The sequence below is a fragment of the Lynx canadensis genome, chromosome D4 (genome assembly GCF_007474595.2).
Source record: "Lynx canadensis isolate LIC74 chromosome D4, mLynCan4.pri.v2, whole genome shotgun sequence".
In the NCBI taxonomy this organism is placed as follows: Eukaryota; Metazoa; Chordata; class Mammalia; order Carnivora; family Felidae; genus Lynx; species Lynx canadensis.
The window spans coordinates 13,993,952-14,013,251 of NC_044315.2; the positions used below are offsets into that span (position 1 = coordinate 13,993,952).

The 19,300-nt window shown below is 43.0% G+C and overlaps 1 protein-coding gene across 3 annotated transcripts in view; it reads right to left on the minus strand.

Moving 5' to 3' along the window:
* The window catches only part of CEMIP2 (cell migration inducing hyaluronidase 2), an 85,940-nt gene that overhangs the window by 51,354 nt on the left and 15,286 nt on the right, over positions 1-19,300 (minus strand). For all 3 annotated transcript variants that reach the window (XM_030293215.2, XM_030293216.1, XM_030293214.1), the window contains exons 2-5: positions 14,398-14,740; positions 9,093-9,233; positions 8,066-8,627; positions 2,061-2,230 (exon numbers count right to left, since the gene is read on the minus strand). In XM_030293215.2, coding sequence (XP_030149075.1) covers positions 2,061-2,230; positions 8,066-8,627; positions 9,093-9,233; positions 14,398-14,728 — 1,204 coding nt within the window. In that variant the 5' untranslated portion in view covers positions 14,729-14,740. The remainder of the gene's footprint in view (positions 1-2,060; positions 2,231-8,065; positions 8,628-9,092; positions 9,234-14,397; positions 14,741-19,300) is intronic.

Here is a 19,300-nt window from a genome sequence, read left to right on the forward strand (position 1 = left end):
TTTGTGGAATGAAGCCCCACATCGGGCTCCATGCTGACAGAGGGGAGCCTGCTTGGGATCCCTCTCTCCCTCTCTCTGCCCCTCCCCGCTCTCTCTCTCTGTCTTGAAATAAATAAATAAGCTTAAAAAAGAAAAAGAAAAAGAAAAAAAGCAAGCAAGCAAGCAAGCAGCAGTCTTGGAGGCAGAAAGCGGAGGCTCGATTCTTGCATCATCATCCATAACAGCTACCATTTCCTCACCCCAGGCCCGGAAGGCCGCTTAGAAGCGACATGTCAAAGTCTCTGTTACATACCAGGAACTCTATTTACCTGTTTATTTTAGAGCAAAAGACTTTCTCCCTTTAATTACAAAGATACAAGACACATGGTTATAACCCAAGTCATGTATGGATCGCCGTTAAAAGAGCTAACACCGTACGCTAACTATGCACGCTGTGCGAAGAACTTCACGTCTTTCACATCTGGTATTCACAGCGGCCTTATGTGGTCGTTTCTCTTATTATCCCCACTTTTGAGATGAGGAAACCGAAGATTAGGAAGTTAAAGTCACACAGTAAGGGAAAGAGCTGGATGATGAACCCAGGCATTCTGTCTGCAGAAATCCATCTAAGTAAACATTTTGCTACATTGCTGCTCGAAACAGAGGTGTGAGCCCTAAAATAAACCTTTATGGGTAATAATGCGCTTCCAAATTACTCATGTCATGTTAATTTTGGCATACTGTTTGGTTGGAAAAGAAAGGCGGAGGGCAAGTACAAGAGGCTGCCAATCCATACTGGGCGCCAAAAAATCTGACAGCAACATAGGTAAGTAAACACCCTTTTTTTTTTTAATGTTTACTTTTGAGGGACAGATGGGGGGGAGGGGAGACACTGAATCCGAAGCAGGCTCCAGGCTCTGAGCTGTCAGCACAGAGTCGGTCACAGGGCTCGAACTTGCAAACCAGGAGATCATGACCTGAGCCAAAGTCAAACACTCAACCGACTGAGCCACCCAGGAGCCCCAGTAAATAAACATCCTTAAAGAAACAAGTCAGGAGTACCCAAAACACCCAGTGCTAGGCATTATTTAACAAATTATACTTCTTCTAAAAGGTGGATTCAAATATAAATCATGGTAAAGAAAATGCAAAGACTTAAGATAACTGAATAAAATGTTATTTAAAGAGAGGGAAACAGGTTAAAACAAAATGAACACTAGAGAAGAAAATATATACAAGATAAAAATTACTAGATTATGTGCACAAAAATAATCATCTCTGAATGACAGAATTAAAGCTTAATTTTTAGTCTGTACTTTTCTGTGTTTTCTGATCTGTTTGTAAGACATACGTATTAGTTGGATCATCAAGGAATAACTGCTAAGGAAACGGGAGGTTTGTTTGCACAGCCTGTGTCTAAAAGCAATATTTGTTGACATGTCTACATGAAGAGAAGATCCAAAGTACAAAATCACGTTCACTGTCACAGAGCACAACCAAAGGCAGCTCACCCTGTCACATTTAGATTGGTCCGACTGGTACCAAATCCAGGAGACAAATCCATTTCTTTTTGTTTGTTTGTTTTTAATGTTTACTTATTTATTTATTTTGAAAGAGAGAGAGAGAGAGAGAGAGAGAGGTAGGGAGAGGCAGAGAGCGAAGAAGAGAGAGAATCCCAAGCAGGTTCTGCACTGTCAGTGCAGAGCCCAACATGGGGCTCGATCTCATAAACTGTGGGATCATGACTTGAGCTGAAATCAAGACTTTGGATGCTAACTGACTGAGTCACCCAGGCGCCCCAACAAATCCATTTCCAATGGTTAACCACACCTTATGACTCAAGAATCAAGAACAAAGTCCAGGTGGGAGTGGAGCACTAGAACAGGGCGTTCTCCCATCCAGCGAGAACTCTTGAGTTCTTGATCAAACACAGTAGGGAAACCATAGGTTTCATCTTCAGTCAGTTGAGAAACCTAATCAGACTGTCCTTCGAATACAATACCACCTAAAAACCAAAAACCAAACCCAAACAGTCTTTCACAATACTTACCAATGTCTTAGTCTAAACTGTACTTGCTTACCTTCAATCCATTCACTGTAAGCTGTCACAGTGAACTTCTGACCGTCCACAGTATAAAATTCTCTTTGGGCAAGAGCCTTCCCTCCACTGCTGTGATTTTCATAGTTCCTCACAGATTCATTGCAAGAAGCACTTCCACCATCAATGACACCAACCAAAGCCCATGCTTGCCTAGAAGGAAAAACACCATGAGCCTTATTTGTCATGGTACCAGTCCAGATCCCTGACACACGTGTTATGTCAGGTGCTGCTAAATGCTTGTATTTCATTTGTATCAATCCCTCTACTTCTTTTACCATGAGGTTGTAAGTCTAAACCTTGACTGAAGTAACCGACCTCACAGAAGGAAATGCACCTGGACTTTAAATCCTTGTTTGTCTAGCTCTGTAACAGGTGAAATACCAACAACTGGCACTAAGATTAATCACTGTCTTCCTTCCTCAATACACACCCATTTGACACATCATTCTGGGCACAAACCCATGTATTTCCCTTCTTTTAAAATGTGTATTGCAGGCACCCTGATATTTATCGCAGCATTATCTACAACAGCCAAATTACAGAAACAGCCCAGCTGTCTAATGACTGATGAATGGATAAAGATTTCGTATATATGTATATGTACACACACACACACACACACACACACACACACACACACAGACACACACACAATGGAATATTACTCAGTCATTAAAAAGAATGAAATGTTGGCATTTGCAATGACATGGATGGAGCCAGAGAGTATTTTTTAAAGAGTTTTGTTTGCTTATTTATTTATTTATTTTTATTTTTTAGAGGGAGTGTGCCTATGCGTGAGCAGGGGAGAGGGGCAGAAGGAGAGAGAGAATCTTCAGTAGGCTCCACACTTAGTGCAGAGCCCAACACTGGGCTCAATTGGACAACCTTGGGACCATGATCTGGGCCAAAATCAAAAGTGGGACACTCAACCAACTGAACTCTAGGTGCCCCTAGAGAGTATTACACTAAGTGAAATAAGTCAGTTAAAGAAAGACAAATATCATATGATTTCACTCATATGTGGAATTTGAAAAACAAAACAAACATAGGGGAAAAACTAGAGAGAGGCACACCAAGAGACAGACTCTTAACTACCGAGAATGAACTGATGATTACCAGAGGGAGGTGGGTGGGGGGATGAGTGAAATCAATGATTGGGGTTAAACAGCACACTTATGGTGATGAGCGCTGCTGGGTAATGTATGGAAGTGCAGAATCACTATATTGTGCACCTGAAGCTAATATTACACTGAATGTTAACTAACCGGAATTTAAATGAAAACTTCAAAAAGACAGAAAAGAAAATGAACAATAAAATGAGTATCGCCTGCTGTCTTTTGAACTCTCGGCAATGTTCTCAAATCTGGCTGCATAATAGAGGCACATGGGAGATTTAGGAGCCCATCCATGCTCAGACCCAGCCCAGACTGATGACATCATCATCTCTCCAGGTAGGGCGTGGCCTTATTAGGTTTGTTAAAGTTTCCCAGGCGATTGAGATGTGCAACCAGACTTGAGAAACACTAAGTTGGAGAGTGGTTCTCACACTTTGATGTGCATCAGAACACCCAGAGGGTGTCAAACCAGATTACCAGGCCCCACTCTCAGATTGCTTGGGGTTGGGCCAGAGCATTTGCATTTCTTTTTTTTTTTTTTAATGTTTGTTTATTTTTGAGAGAGGGGGAGAGTGCAAGCTGTGGAAGGACAGAGAGAGAGGAAGATAAGAGGATTGGAAGCGGGCTCTGAGCTGACAGCAGGGAGCCTGATGGAGGGCTCAAATTCATGAACCATGAGATCATGACCTAAGCCAAAGCCAGAAGCTCTACTGACTGAGCCACCCAGGCATCCCTCAAGAATTTGCATTTCTATCAAGTGCCAAGGTGATGTTAAAGCTGCTGGTCTGGGGACCACATTGGGAACCCCTGAGTTAGCCACCAACCCCGACTGCACATCAAATGCCTGGTGGGGAGTAGGGGGTGGGAGGGGCCCATCCTTCAGAGATTCTGATGTAAAAATTTCTAGGTGGGCCCTGGGCATGGGATTTTTAAAAATTTCAGGAGTGCAGGGGCCCCTGGGTGGCTCAGTGAGTTGGGCGTCTGACTTTGGCTCAGGTCATGATCTCACAGCTTGTGGGTTCAAGCCCCACGTTGGGCTCAGTGCTCACAGCTCAGAGCCTGGAGCCTGCTCCGGATTCTGTCTCCCAATCTCTCTGCCCCTCCCCTACTCACACTTGTCTCTCTCTCCTTTAAAAATGAATAAACATTTAAAATTTTTTTAATGTTTATTTATTATTTTTGAGAGACAAAGACACAGAGCATGAGCAGGAGAGAAGCAGAGAGAGAGGGAGACACAGAATCCGAAGCAGGCTCCAGGCCCTTGAGCTGTCAGCACAGAGTCCGATGGGCTCAAAGTCACAAACCTTGAGATCATGACCTGAGCCGAAGTCGGATGCTTAACTGATGAGCCACCCAGGCGCCCCATAAACATTTAAAAAATAAAAATAAAAATCTCAGGAGTGCAAAACTGAGAACCAATAGGTTACTGGTGTCTTAATAGGCTTAAATCCAAGTTGTATAATCACTCTCCAACAGATTTACATTTTTACATCTCTTTGAAAGCAACTGTGTTTGAAAATTCCATTTAATTTCATTTTGTTTCTGTAATAAACATTCCAGGGACTTGCTCAGACTTGTGGCCAAAATAAAAAAAGAACAAAGACAAAAAGCCAAAAAATGTGCCTTAAGACTCCAGGTTTAAAACGCAGAAAGAAAAATGTCAATTTCCTACTCTGGGGGCCGGTGGGTGAATGTGTGTGTGTGTGTGTGTGTGTGTGTGTGTGTGTGTGTGTGTGTGTGTGTGTATGGAATGTAATCTATGTCAGACAGATGGCTGGATACTCACAGATAAAAGTCAACCAAAGCATGCCTACATCCTTATAAATTCCACACCTGCCCCGGCATGGATTAGCTACTTTTCAGCTGACTATGCTTTATAGCTCTATTTATATTCCTTGACACTGCACAAGGAATCAAATGCAGAATGTTTCAATTTATTATCTCCTATGTGAGAGGAAAGGAGAAGAAATATCAGAGGCTCCCTTTATTCACCAGAACTGCCTCAGCAACTATAAAACAATGCTCTATTCTACTGACATTATCTCCAAAACACTCCTACTTCCCTCCTCCACTTGAGGAAAATTTCAGCACACCAGAACATTATCTTCAAAGGCGTATGTTTATGTGCATTGGAGATAATGTCAAAGCAATGGAACACTGGCAAAGGATCACAACCCAAATCCCTCTGTCAAATCAGCAGCACTATTTTAAGGGGGATTTAGAAACCAGGAGGGAAAGGAAACAAAAAAGGTCAAACGCAATATTCATAGCTAATGACCACACAAATCCAGAGAAACAATGGAGTAAAGAAACAGAAGTTGTCATCCTGGCATTAATGGGTAATGAAACAAGCAGGTATCTAACTTTGAAAAAGATCATGTTTCCACTGCTAGGTCTAGAAGTTACAGAAATATATACACATGGGTTTCAGGAGATGGATAAAAGAACATTTGGAGAAGCACTTTTTATCGCAGAGGTTCAAAGTGGAAAACCTCCCAGATGTCCAGCAGTGAATACACTGTAGTACAGGCATACATAACACTCAGGAACATAGAGTTGAGCAAAGAAGCCAGATGCAGAAGATGATACATTGTCTGCTTGCATTTGTATGAAGTCCAGGGGCACCTAGGTGGCTCAGTCCGTTGAGTGTCTGACTCTTGACTTTGGCTCAGGTCACGATCTCACGGTTCATCGGATTGAGCCCAGCATCGGGCTCTGCACTGACATCTCGGAACCTGCTTGGGATTCTCTGTCTCTTCTCTCTGCCCTCCCCTGCTCTCTCTCTTTCTCTCCATCTCTCAAAATAAATAAACAAATTTAAAAATATATATATTGGGGGCATTTGGGTGGCTCAGTCAATTGGGCATACGACTTCGGCTTGGGTCATGATCTCATGGTTTGTGGGTCGGAGGCCCGGGCTGGGCTCTGTGCTGACAGCTCAGAGCCTGGAGCCTGCTTCCGATTCTGTGTCTCCTCTCCCTGCCCCTCCCCTGCTCATGCTCTGTGTCTCTGTCTCTCTCAAAAATAAATAAACATTAAAAAAAATATTTTTAGTATATATTATATGAAGCCCAGAAACAGGCAAACCTAAACATTCATATTCTCCACAAATTCAGATGCATGGTGACCTTTGGTGAGCAGAGAGAGTGATTGGTGAAAAGGAGGAAACAGCAAGGGCACTGCCAGGCCACTGGCAGTTGTTCTATTTCTGACCTGGTGGGTGGCTATCCAGGTATCACATTGTGATAAGTCATTAAACTCTGCATTCCTGTTTTGTGGCACTTTTCTGCATGTGTATTATATTTAAAATCATAATTTTTTAAAAAACCCATCTCCTGCTCTTCTCTACCTCCCACTGCCTACACAGCATCCTCCTACACTCCCCTCAGGTGTCTCACCTTTGGGAAGCCTCCCCAGATTCCCCAGGCCGATCTGGGGGCTCCCTCTATTTTACGCTCCCATTACAGCCTGTCAACAAGAGTCTCACTGTCTAGTTTGGTGTGTTTCTCCACTGGATTGAACGAGGGCTCTGAGGCTGTGTTCTTTCATCTAAGCACCTGTGGGTACCCAGTACTCGGCATCTCCTCAATATTCCCTGGGTGAATAAAACGGATTTAAAAAGCATTACAGGGGCACCAGGGATGCTGGGGTTGAGCATTCGACTCTTCATATCGGCTCAGGTCATGATCCCAGGGTCACAGGATCAAGCCCCACACCAGGCACTGCTCTGGGCACGGAGTCTGCTTGGGATTCTCTCTGCCCCTATCCCGCTCACGCACACTCACTCTCTCTCTCAAAAATAAATAAACTGACGGTTGATGGGGGGTGGAAGGGAGGGGAAAGTGGGTGATGGGTATTGAGGAGGGCACCTGTGGGGATGAGCACTGGGTGTTGTATGGAAACCAATTTGACAATAAATTTCATATTTAAATAAATAAATAAATAAATAAGCATTAAATTGTTTTTAAAAAGCATTACACACACTTTTCTTCTTTAATTTCGTCTTCTTTAACTTTCTCTAGAAATTCTACAGGTAATATCCCATTCCAACACCCAATCAAAGGAAAATAATAACTACATCATTCAACCATCCAAGGAAAAAATAACCAGATCATGTCAACCTGTGAGTTTTAAAGTCCTCTTAACTTTTCACAGCAGATACTCTCCAACTTCACTAAGAACAGTAAGCAGGATTAAAACTTCCGTTTTTTGAATTGAAAGCGGAGCCAGCTACTTCCCCCAGACTCAGGGCTGCGTTAGGAAGTCACGGTAACCAGATCACGGCACGAGAGCCATCGGCAGGAGAGATGAATCCCGCTCGCGGATGGGCTTCCAGGCCCCTCCAGCTTGTCGCTCCCTCACACGTGCCAGGGCTCCACAGGCCTGCGCCAATCAAGCCGATGGACTCAAACCAGCGTGCAGAGGAGTCCAGAAAAAGAAACAGAAAACCGTGCATGTTCCACAGGCTTTTCAGATAACTTTCACACCTCAGCGTGGGATCGGGGCCCCAACGAGCCTGAGTTTCATGTGGTTTTCAAAAGGTAACGAAAGAGGGAAGTAAACTGTCCTTGAACTGCCTGCCGATTTCTCAGTACCACATTTCCGTTCCTAACTTTCCACAAGCCTGGTGCTACGGCTCACAAAGTGCTTCGTAAACCAAAGCCAAGAAGAGAGCTTTGCTAACCAGCGTCCCGTTCTCCATCCCGTCGTTTCACAGCACGAGGTAACCAGACCTGCAAACGGTAGCTGCCATTCTGACGACTGAAGACAGTCTATGGAGTGATGTGTCCCTTTCTCCACCCCCCTCTCCTGTCACACAGATAACAGACTCGAACACATAGCTGGGAAGCAAAGTAAAAGGTATGCCCACCTGTAGCCCAGTCCCTGGATGAGCTTACTTCCCAGCCGGTCCTGGATCATTTGTATGGTCCCTTGTAAGAGGCTCTTGGCTGCCGAATCTCCAACGGCGATAGCAACAATCCGGCCTGGATCCTGGATTCTCAGAAGTTCCTGAAGCCGTCTACTCTCATTGTGGTATTCGTGGGTATCAAACTTCTCACTTTCCAAAATTTTGGCCGTGTCTTGGTCGATGATCCTCACATTGAGGCCTCTAGAAAAGTCCTTTTCAAAGGCATACGACCCAAAGGTCAAGCCCGAGGAATGCAGAGTTCTCGCCAACAACGTCCATGATACTGTCTGCGCCCCGTGGATCTCCAGCGTCCCGCCAGCTTCCACACCAATAAATTTTTTGCCAAATGTTGGCATACTTTCACCTTCATCTGACTTGCCATACAAGGCAATTGTCGCTTTGGATTTATAGCGGCATTTTTCTGCTCCAATATGAAGCGCCCCACCATCCTTGATCAGGATGTAACGAGTCCTCAAAGTAATATTTCTGGATCCATCTTTATCATCCCCAAATACAAGCAATCCTGCAAGGAACAACACTAGTGTAAGCCAACCTCTGAAACATCTCTCTGGGATACAGAGAAATAGAGTTTACTTTAAGGCAGTTACTGCAGGATAGGAGAACTCTTCTGCAATTGAGTTGGGAAAAAAAATTCATTACGAGTCTGTTTAGAAAATTAAGCCTGTTTTGGGGCACCTGGGTGGCTCAGTCAGCTGAGCATCCGACTTCGGCTCAGGTCATGATCTCGCGGTCTGTGAGTCTGAGCCCCGCATCGGGCTCTCTGCTGACAGCTCAGAGCCTGAAGCCTGCTTCCGATTCTGTGTCTCCCTCTCTCTCTGTCGTCCCCCTGCCTCCTCCCTCTCCCCCCCCCCCCCCACTCATGCTCTGTCTCTCTCTCTGTGTCAAAAATAAACATTAAAAAAAAAATTTAAAAACATCAAAGGAAGGGGTAACCTCACGGCTACCATAGGCAGGGACCTTTCTTTACCTCCATCCTGAATGACTACAGAATTCACCGTGGCATCTGACGTCAGACGGAACATATCTCCCTCCTTGATAACAACTTGCTTGGCAGAATCTTGTCCTGGATCCCAGTTCCTGAGACGTGGGTTTTGATCTGGGCAATTCTCTACAAGCAATGCAACATCAGTAGCCATCAATGCAACAAAATTCACGAATGCTTTTAGCCAGATCCAAGTTCTATCATTTACGGCAATTTGCAAGGGATGGGCGGACCTGTTTTAACTTCCTGCCGTAAGGATGGAAATCCCATCCCGTTTCACCCAGCAGATATGTCAAAGCCTCTACTTCAACACATTCAAAAAGTTTCACCATGAAACTAAGTCGCTATCATCTGGTTTGGGTCAAACTCTACAAGGTAAACAAGGAGTTCCTCTGAATCATTGACTCTGGAAATAAATGAACAATACAAAACAAAACTGTGAATTGCTCTCAGACCTACACTAGGAAGGTGTTTTAGAAAACCAGTATTCACAACATACTGGTAAGTAAAAATTGGAAACTGCTAATAGGTATATCAGGTCTTCCCAAGTTCCCTGTGCACAGTGAAGCATAGCATAGGCGATAAAAGCACCTCTATCACCCCACAGGCAGCAGCTAATACCAGCTATCTTCAGACATGTGCGCTTTCCCAATGAAACTGCCAGAGGCAGACGGCCAAAGACATGACTTCTCATTTTCAGAGATGAGGAAACTACCGATCAGAGAAGTCAAATCCAAGATGACTCAGCAAGTTGAGTGATATTCAAGTTCCCCCTTAAGAAAGAAATGAGGTTTACTGGACATGCTGTGTTTCTTTACTAAATTAGAATGTGCCTCTCGAATGGGTGACGAGGAAAACATGAAAGCATTGCAACAGCTATTTAATGCAAGAGAACTTCAGCTGCTGCTATAATTTGGAAGAAGGGGGAGGGAGGGGCAGGAATCACACTGGTTTTGATCAACTAATGACCACATATTTACTGAGGATCAACGTGTTCACTTTGTACTAGCTATTGTAAAATTTATAAAGCATAGAATGAACTCTATTAAGCATAGAATGAACTGCAAAGGTTATACTCTACTAGGAGAAAAGTCACCAGGTAGGAAATAACTCCATATTGAACAATGTGGTACTCACTTGATGTGCCAATGAGCTCAGAGGGGTCGGCTGGAATAACTGAGGCAGTTTCAATGGAACACAGGGACACTAAACCTGGACCCCCAAAGGGCAGACAGTACTTAAGTAAGAGGAGCACGAAGGTGGGAGAAGCAAGCGCCCCTTGCCGTCCAAGTCCATTGGCTGCTCAGTTAAAAGAGCCCACGTTTAAACTCAAAGTAGAGGGGCGCCTGGGTGGCTCAGTCGGTTAAGCGTCCGACTTCAGCTCAGGTCACGATCTCGCGGTCCGTGAGTTCGAGCCCCGCGTCGGGCTCTGGGCTGATGGCTCAGAGCCTGGAGCCTGCTACCGATTCTGTGTTTCCCTCTCTCTCTGCCCCTCCCCCGTTCATGCTCTGTCTCTCTCTGTCTCAAAAATAAATAAACGTTAAAAAAAAATTAAAAAAAAAATAAAGTAGAGACAGGCAAGGAAGGTGTACTTGGGAATCGTATGAAAGTGGAAGGTGCATGTTGGGAAATAACATGAGAAAAGGCTGAGGAAGCATGAGGAAAAGTAGACAGGCTGAGTGCAGCACGAAGACATTTTTTATAGAAAGAAAATTCTGATTCCTCGTTTTTGAATTACACAACACTCAAGGCAAACATCTTATTTCTAAGCACTGGTGTTGACCTAGGCTTACGCTTTCTCTTTGACAGTAACTCCTGCGGTTACAATTAGCCTCGCTGGTTAAGACCTTGGCAATTAACCATTAAGTCCTTGGCAATTTCTCATGGAACTTTTCTCAGAGAAGTTTCATAATCACCAATATTTAATTCAGATAAATCAGTCATCATCACTATTATACTAGAAATAATCCTTAAATGTCTCTTTCCATTAAGAAAACAAGAACTCTCTTGGGAATGCAAACTGGTGCAGCCACTCTGGAAAACAGTATGGAGGTCCCTCAAAAAACTAAAAATAGAACTACCCTACGACCCAGCAATTGCACTACTAGGCATTTATCCATGGAATACAGGTGTGCTATTTCGAAGGGACACATGCACCCCGATGTTTATAGCAGCACTATCAACAATAGCCAAAGTATGGAAAGAGCCCAAATGTCCATCAATGGATGAATGGATAAAGAAAATGTGGTATATATATATATATATATATATATACACACATACATACAATGGAGTATTACTCGGCAATCAAAAAGAATGAAATTTTGCCATTTGCAACTACGTGGATGGAACTGGAGGGTATTATGCTAAGTGAAATTAGTCAGTCAGAGAAAGACAAAAATCATATGACTTCACTCATATGAGGACTTTAAGAGACAAAACAGATGAACATAAGGGAAGGGAAACAAAAATAATATAAAAACAGGGAGGGAGACAAAACAGAAGAGACTCATAAATGTGGAGAACAAACTGAGGGTTACAGGAGGGGTTGTGGGAGGGGGGGATGCGCTAAATGGGTAAAGGGCGCTAAGGAATCCACTCCTGAAATCATTGTTGCACTATATGCTAACTAATTTGGATGTAAATTTTAAAAAATAAAAAATAAAATTAAAAAAAATCAAGATTCAAAGAAAACAAGAACTCTCTTGAATGTGTTCTGACTTTAAGGGTTTCTTAAACTTCTGTCTTCCCATAAAACATCTAGCTGGAACTCCCCATGATGTTATATCACAAGCAAATGTATGCCCCAGACAACAGGCCTGTACCCAGCCACTGAGAAGGAAATCTGGTCTGTTGACATGTAGGGCCCACTAAATGGTTATATAATTTCTCTTCATCTTTTAAAATTATTCCCCAGGAAGCACGCTTCCTCAGGAACCATCACCAGAAATCCTAGTCTATTTCCCTCTAGTAAAGTACACTTAATGAGAAAATACGTGGTCTGCAGAAAGGACTGACAAATAGCTCAGCGGCCCTGCCTTTCTGGCTGCCCACTGTTGAGCTGTGGGTGCATTATCAAGGTTCTGGAACAGCAATAACCACAGCGAGGCGGACCCTGGAAGATGTCAGCATACCACATATTTCCACTGAAGTTCTGCACTTTTACTGCCAAAATGTGAAGCTGAGGAATGTTGATTCAAAGGAACCACATCAGTAACTCAATGTCTTAGATGGAATATTAAAAGGTCAATTAAAGCCAGAGGTTTCACCTCTGATTTTCCCTGAATCTAGCATCTCTTTACTGCAGACTACTTGGGAAGAATGAATCAATGGCAGTGAACTTGGTTATTCTGCTGGAGAAAAGGGGAGAGAAAGTCAATGCTGAGAGCCAATCAATAGAGAGCAGTGTCACAAATTCATTATGTGATCTACTGGTCTGGTTAGGAAAGACATTGCTATGAACACCCCTCTGTCTCTCTCTCTCTCTCTCTCTCTCTCTCTCTTTAAACGCTTATTTATTTTTGAGAAAGAGAGAGACGAACATGAGCGGGAGAGGGGCAGAGAGCGAGGGAGACACAGAATCCAAAGCAGGCTCCTGGCTCTGAGCTGTCAGCACAGAGCCCAATGCGGGGCTCAAACCCACGAACCATAAGATCATGATGTGAGCCAAAGTCAGATACTTAATCGACTGAGACACCAAGGCGCCCCTGAACATCTCCCTTACTTCAGGTCTATTTTCTTAGAAGCATTGACACAATGTCTCCCAGGACTTTCAAGCCTATAAAACCCCTAAAGCACCCATGGAAACTAAATAAAATAGTATTTGTAAGTTTTATAAGTGATGAAGTGTTTCTCAAATGTTACATTCATTTAAGGAGGCACCTAATTTGACAAAAATCTGTTGTAGATAGTAAAAAAAAATTTTAAAGCAGGCAAAAATGTGCCCAATCCATTGTTATGGTCTGCTTCTCCTGAGACAGTCCTGAGCCCTCTGATTTTTGGACTGATGGATGAGATTCTATCATGAGGTTCTATCATGAGATTCTTGGTACTATATTGAGGCTGACTGGGCGATGAATTTCTTCAAAACCATTCAAAGTATTGATATATTACCAACTTGAAAAGCAAAGACCATATAAAAAACTAAAACCTCCCACATGATATTTAACTATGAAGTAATGAGTGATTTATAGATAAATGTACTGGAACTTAAAACTCCTAATGGATGTTTTCCTTTGGGGATAAACATTGTTCCTCAAAAATATTTGAAGCTTCTTTTTGTCTCTCTGTCTCCCAGCTGGTTTCAAACCACAGAACACAAATCTTAGTATTTTCACTCATTTTTTTTTTTTTTTAGTAAAATGTGGGGGCTCCTGGCTGGCTCAGTTGGAAGAGAGTGTTACTCGATCCCAGGGTTGTAAGTTTAAGCCCCACACTAGGTATAGACATTACTTAAAAATGAAATCTTAGGGGCGCCTGGGTGACTCAGTCGGCTAAGTGTCTGACTCTTAATTTTGGCTCAGGTCATGGTCTCACAGTTAATGGGATCAAGCTCTGTGTCAGGCTTGGCACTCACAGCACGGAGCCTGCTTGGGATTCTCTCTCTCCCTCTCTTTCTGCCCCTCCCCCACTCACACGTGTGAGCTCTGTCTCTCAAAATAAACAAACATTTTAAAAAAATGAAATCTTATGGGGCACCTGGGTGGCGCAGTCGGTTAAGCGTCCGACTTCAGCCAGGTCACGATCTCGCGGTCCGTGAGTTCGAGCCCCGCGTGGGGCTCTGGGCTGATGGCTCGGAGCCTGGAGCCTGTTTCCGATTCTGTGTCTCCCTCTCTCTCTGCCCCTCCCCCGTTCATGCTCTGTCTCTCTCTGTCCCAAAAATAAATAAACGTTGAAAAAAAAATTAAAAAAAAAAAATGAAATCTTAAAAGAAAAAAGAACGAATGTAGTTTTATCATTACACTTGGTCATTTTTATCACTAAAAACCTCTGGCAGTCAGACAATCATACCCGCCACAAAGGATGAAGTCGCAGTAACACAAGAATTCTGCCAAAGTGGCAGAATGGGCAGGAAGGGCAATCCTTTAACCGTGTCGTGTCCACGGATGCCTTTAACAATTGCTTCCATAAGCAGCTACAACTCCTGTTCTCTAATTATACTTTAATTCGCTAGAGCCAAGTGAAGATATCACAAGGCTTTCTTTTTAATTTCATTCTGCTATTTCCTTCCCTCTTCCTTCTCCTGCACTGGGTCGTCTGTACACGTGCGTGTCCACACGTGCGCACTTACCATCTGGGGCGTATTTTGAGGATATGCCTAAAATGACCGCGAGTGCAACGAAAAATGAGAAACTAGTGATGGCGAAGCAAATGAAAGTATTTTTGTGCCTCTTCTGCTTTCGGCTCTCTCTCTGGGCCTGCTGCTCTTCAGGTGAGAAAGCGAAGGTGGCCCGGGCTTCCTGTCTGACGGAGGTCAATTTGGCTGAAGCTTGGCTCTTTGGAGGAGGAGGGGGACGCAGCGGCACAACCTTCCCGGGAACATAGCCAGACGAGCGATGGCCGTTTCCGTTCTGAGGTTGCAGGAAAGCAGGGGGCTGTCCCCTGGAATCAGTGGCATGCATGATACACTGTCACTGCGAAAAGAAGAAAATTACGGTTCAGAAATGTGAGAATTGTGATGGTTTTATTAGGCGTCTTTGGTGGTGGCCAAATCGCGTAACATAAAACGTGCCACCTTAACCACGTTTCGGTGCACAGTTCAGGGGCATTAAGTGCCTTCAGCGGTTGTATAACTGTTATCACCATCCATCTCCAGGACTTTTTCATCATCCCACACAGAAACTCTGCAGCCATTAAGCAAGAATTGCCCATTCCTCCCTGGTAACCACTGTAATGACTTTGAAAACATCAAGTCAGCCTACATCCCTGATATAACCACCAATTGTTTTCTAATGCTCCTGCTTTTTTAAAAAAATGTGTAATGTTTTATTTATTTTTGAGAGAGAGGGCACGAGTGGGGGAGAGGCAGAGAGAGGGAGACACAGAATCCGAAGCAGATTCCAAGCTCTGAGCTGTCAGCACAGAGCCCGACGTGGGGCTGGCACTCGTGAACCCTGAGATCATGACCTGAGCCAGAGTCAGACACTCAACCAACTGAGCCACCCAGGCGCCCCGTAATGCTCCTGCTTCTTGACCCTGGTGGCACCTTATAATCACCCTCTAACATTAATGCCCAGTGCCACACCCCAAATAATCAAGTCGGGATCCAAGCATCTCTATCTTTTAAATGTCACCTGAGTAATTCTATCAAGAACTTGGTTGAGAGCCGCTCTTCAGAGGCAACTGTTCTCAGTTTTCATTGTACAAAAAAGAATCACCAGGGATGTTTGTTAAAAACGTAGATTCCTGGGTTCTCCACTCCAGTGATTCCAGCTCAACTGGTGCAAAGAGGGCTGTGGATTTTACATTTTTAAAACACACCCTGGTGACACTAAAGCAAGTGGTCACACTTTTTGAGGAGCATTACCGTAAGCCCTTCAAACCGAACTTAAAGTCCATGCATCGTATGAAGACCGTAAGTTGGCCCTAACAAGTTCCAATAGACAAGCTTTCATGTTTAGGTGTTCGATTTCCCCACCAGATTTTTCTTTCAGCGAAGCAACTTAAGTATTTCTTCTACCTGTTATCACTTAACTATAGGCTATGAGTTCATTTAGTGAGAAAACCTAAAGTCTACATTAGCTGGTTTAAAAAGAGACAACGGGCTCTTTGGGGCACCTGGGTGGCTCAGTCAGTTAAGTGTCCGACTTCAGCTAAGGTCATGATCTCATGGTTCAAGAGTTCGAGTCCCATATCAGGCTCTCCACTGTCAACTTGGAGCCTGCTTCAGATCCTCTGTCCTCCCCGTCTCTGCACCTCCCCTGCTCTCTCTCTTTCTCTTTCTTTATCAACATTAAAATAAATAAACATTAAACATTTTTAAAAAGAGAGAGAGAGAGACAACAGGCCCAAAATGGAGTCACTTATGCTAAGGCCACGTCACCAAACCGAGACTTAACAACGAACCCAACTGCCGTTCAGCTTCTCTCAGGAATATAACCTTTAACCAACCTTTAACCAACCTGGTCAGCACTGGCAAGGTAATCTGCCTGACAAACCACTGCCTTCCCCCAAAGGAAGATACCTTGCCTGAAACAATACACTCTTTGCTAAAAACTTTTTCTGCCCCCTCTGCCTGTAAAAGCCCTCCATTTGGTACAGCTCCTCGAAGCCCCTCTCTACCTGCTAACATGAGATGCTGCCTGATTCATCAATCATTAAGTAAAGCCAATTAGATCTTCAAACTCACTCAACTGAATGTCATTTTTAAACAATCTCTTTAAATCCTCAAAATTTGTTTAAAAAATAGGCACTCAAATATTATGGTTAGGATAACTAAAAAAAAAAAAAAATCTGGCTCAGAGTACTTACGCCAGGCACTATTCTAAACATCTTACAAGTACTACTCATCTAATACATTTGTTTTAAATGTCTATTTATTTATTTTGAGAGAGAAAGCGCACCACCGAGGAGCGGAGAAAGGGAGAAAGACAATCCCAAGCAAGCTCCACACCATCAATGTGGAAGCTGACACAGGGCTCGATCTCATGACCCATGAGATCATGACCTGAGCCACAATCAAGAGTTGGATGCTTGGGCGCCTGGGTGGCTTAGTTGGTGAAGCGTCCGACTTCGGCTCAGGTCATGATCTCATGGCTCGTGAGTCCAAGCCCCGCGTCAGGCTCTGCACTAACAGCTCAGAGCCTGGAGCCTGCTTCGGATTCTGTGTCTCCCTTTGTCTCTGCCCCTCCCTCACTCATGCTCTGTGTGTGTGTGTGTGTGTGTGTGTGTGTGTGTCTCTCAAAACTAAATAAACATTAAAAAAAAAAAAAGAGTTGGATGCTCAACCAACTGAGCACTCAGGCACCACACTCATCTAATGCATTTAATACAACAAATCTGTGTATCTCCCATTATCCTTATTTTGCACCTGAGAAAGGTTAATTAGCTATTATATGGAAAAAACAGGACACTAGAGTTCTGGTACTTAACCGTTACACTAATGTGTCTTTCAAGACAATTGAGAAGCAAGAATTCCAAAGAAATCAATTTTCTGATTTGCAAGGGTGTAACTCGAACTGAGCTGAGTCTGAAAGAATAGAGCACATTAATATTTTCAGGAATTCTTCATGCAGAAGTTCACTACAAATGATTCTTATCTAAGAGAAGCTCTCTCTCTCTCTGTCTCTCTCTCTTTCTCACACACACACACACACACACACACACACGTCAGTCCTTTTTATTTTTTATAGTAAGCACTTGTAAGTTTTTGAAAGAGTAAGTTTTAAATGCAACCCTATTATGTTACTTTGCGAAGGGGAGGGGAGGGAGGGGAAGGGAAGGGGAAGGGAGGGGAAGGGGAGGGGAAGGGAAGGGAAAGGGGAGGGGGAGAGGTGGAGGGGAGGGGAGAAGAGAAAAGAAAAAAGAAAAGAAAAGAAAAGAAAAGAAAAGAAAAGAAAAGAAAAGAAAAGAAGAAAGAAAGGAAGGAAGAAAGAAAAGAAATCCTATGCTACTATATAATGTTCTTATTACAATGACTGTGGATAAATAAGATGTGCTGAATGGTTTCAGAAACATGGTGTTCAACCTCTCCCATTCTGTAATAACTAGAGCATCTCAGAGTCACCTGATTTCACTCAATAGCCTTGTAATTAATTCCCCTCATGTTTTGCCAAAACAATGAATGAGATCCCAGTCATAAGGGTACCCCCAAATTGCTCTAAACTACACCAAACCCATTAAACATAAAATGCCGTCATTAGAGAAGCCATCACTAAGCATTCCCAGGACCCAAACGACCTGCAAATTCATGGGGACAGAAAGGGAATCTAATCAGGAATTGATGCTGATTTTACATGGGGCAAAGAACATTCTGAGTCAGTGTGTCTGTCAAAAACACTTGGTTAGCGGGGTTTGATTTCTGAACAAAAGTAATTATTTAGATGAAGCTTAAGCTCCATGACAAAGGAAAGAGAACATGATTCAAGGTGCTATTGAAGACATTACCGCATGTGCCAAACAGCAGAACGAGATAATAGAGACATCCTGCTGGAACAAATGAGAGAGTATAACAAAGAGCCCTTTCTGATCCTCTATTAACAAAGAAAAGGCTAAACTAGATATTCTTGAGTGCCAGGCTCACCAGGGCGGGAGGGGAGTCATGAGTATAATCTGCTCTGAAAGGGAGTGGGGATCTTTTGTTTGAGGCTGCAATCAACTGATACTTCATTGTTTCAGGGTGAGAAAGGTTGTTATTACTTAACAGGCTGGAGGGCCCTTTTGTGGGAGATGATGTGTCTCCAGATGTACCCACAGTATAATAACAGGCAGTAAGAGGCTAAATGAAGCCACCAAGCCACTGGGAATAATTTGTCTTCAGTCATAAAATGATAGACTCACATGGAAAATTCAGATGGTGTCTGCCATAAACTAAAATGGTCAAGAAATGAAAGTAACTGCGGTTGTGTTTGCCCCATAACTCTTTTGTAAAACTATATACAAAATATTAATTTTTATTATTTTCTTAAGTAAACTCGATGCCCAACATGGGCTTGAACTCATGACTCCAGAGACCAAGGGTTCCATGCTCTACCAAATTAAGTCAGCCAGGCACCCCAAAACTAAATATATTTCTATTCATATATTCTGAGTCCATTAGCTCCACTCTATTGAAAGACATGTAAATGCATAAGCAGCAAATACAATCATTTTCTTCCTAAGAAGTAACATACTGTTGAAACCATCTTAAAATTACAATGAGGGGCACCTGCCTAGCTCAGTCAGAAGAGCGTGCAACTCTTAACCTCGGGGTTGTGAGTTCAAGCCCATGTTGGGTGTAGACATTACCTAAATAAATAAACTTTTAAAAAAATTACAATAAAAAAAATCACTTTATGCAGATTTCCCTTTCAATTTATTATAATTTGTAAAGATACAAGATAAATTTTAGGATATCACTTTACATTTATGAGTTTATTTTAGAAGTAGTATTATGAATCAGTTACTTAAAAATATAATTATTGCTAGTTATAGATTTAAACTATTTGTGGGAAAAATTGACATTTCACTCATTCAATAAGCAATAGTGAGATCCT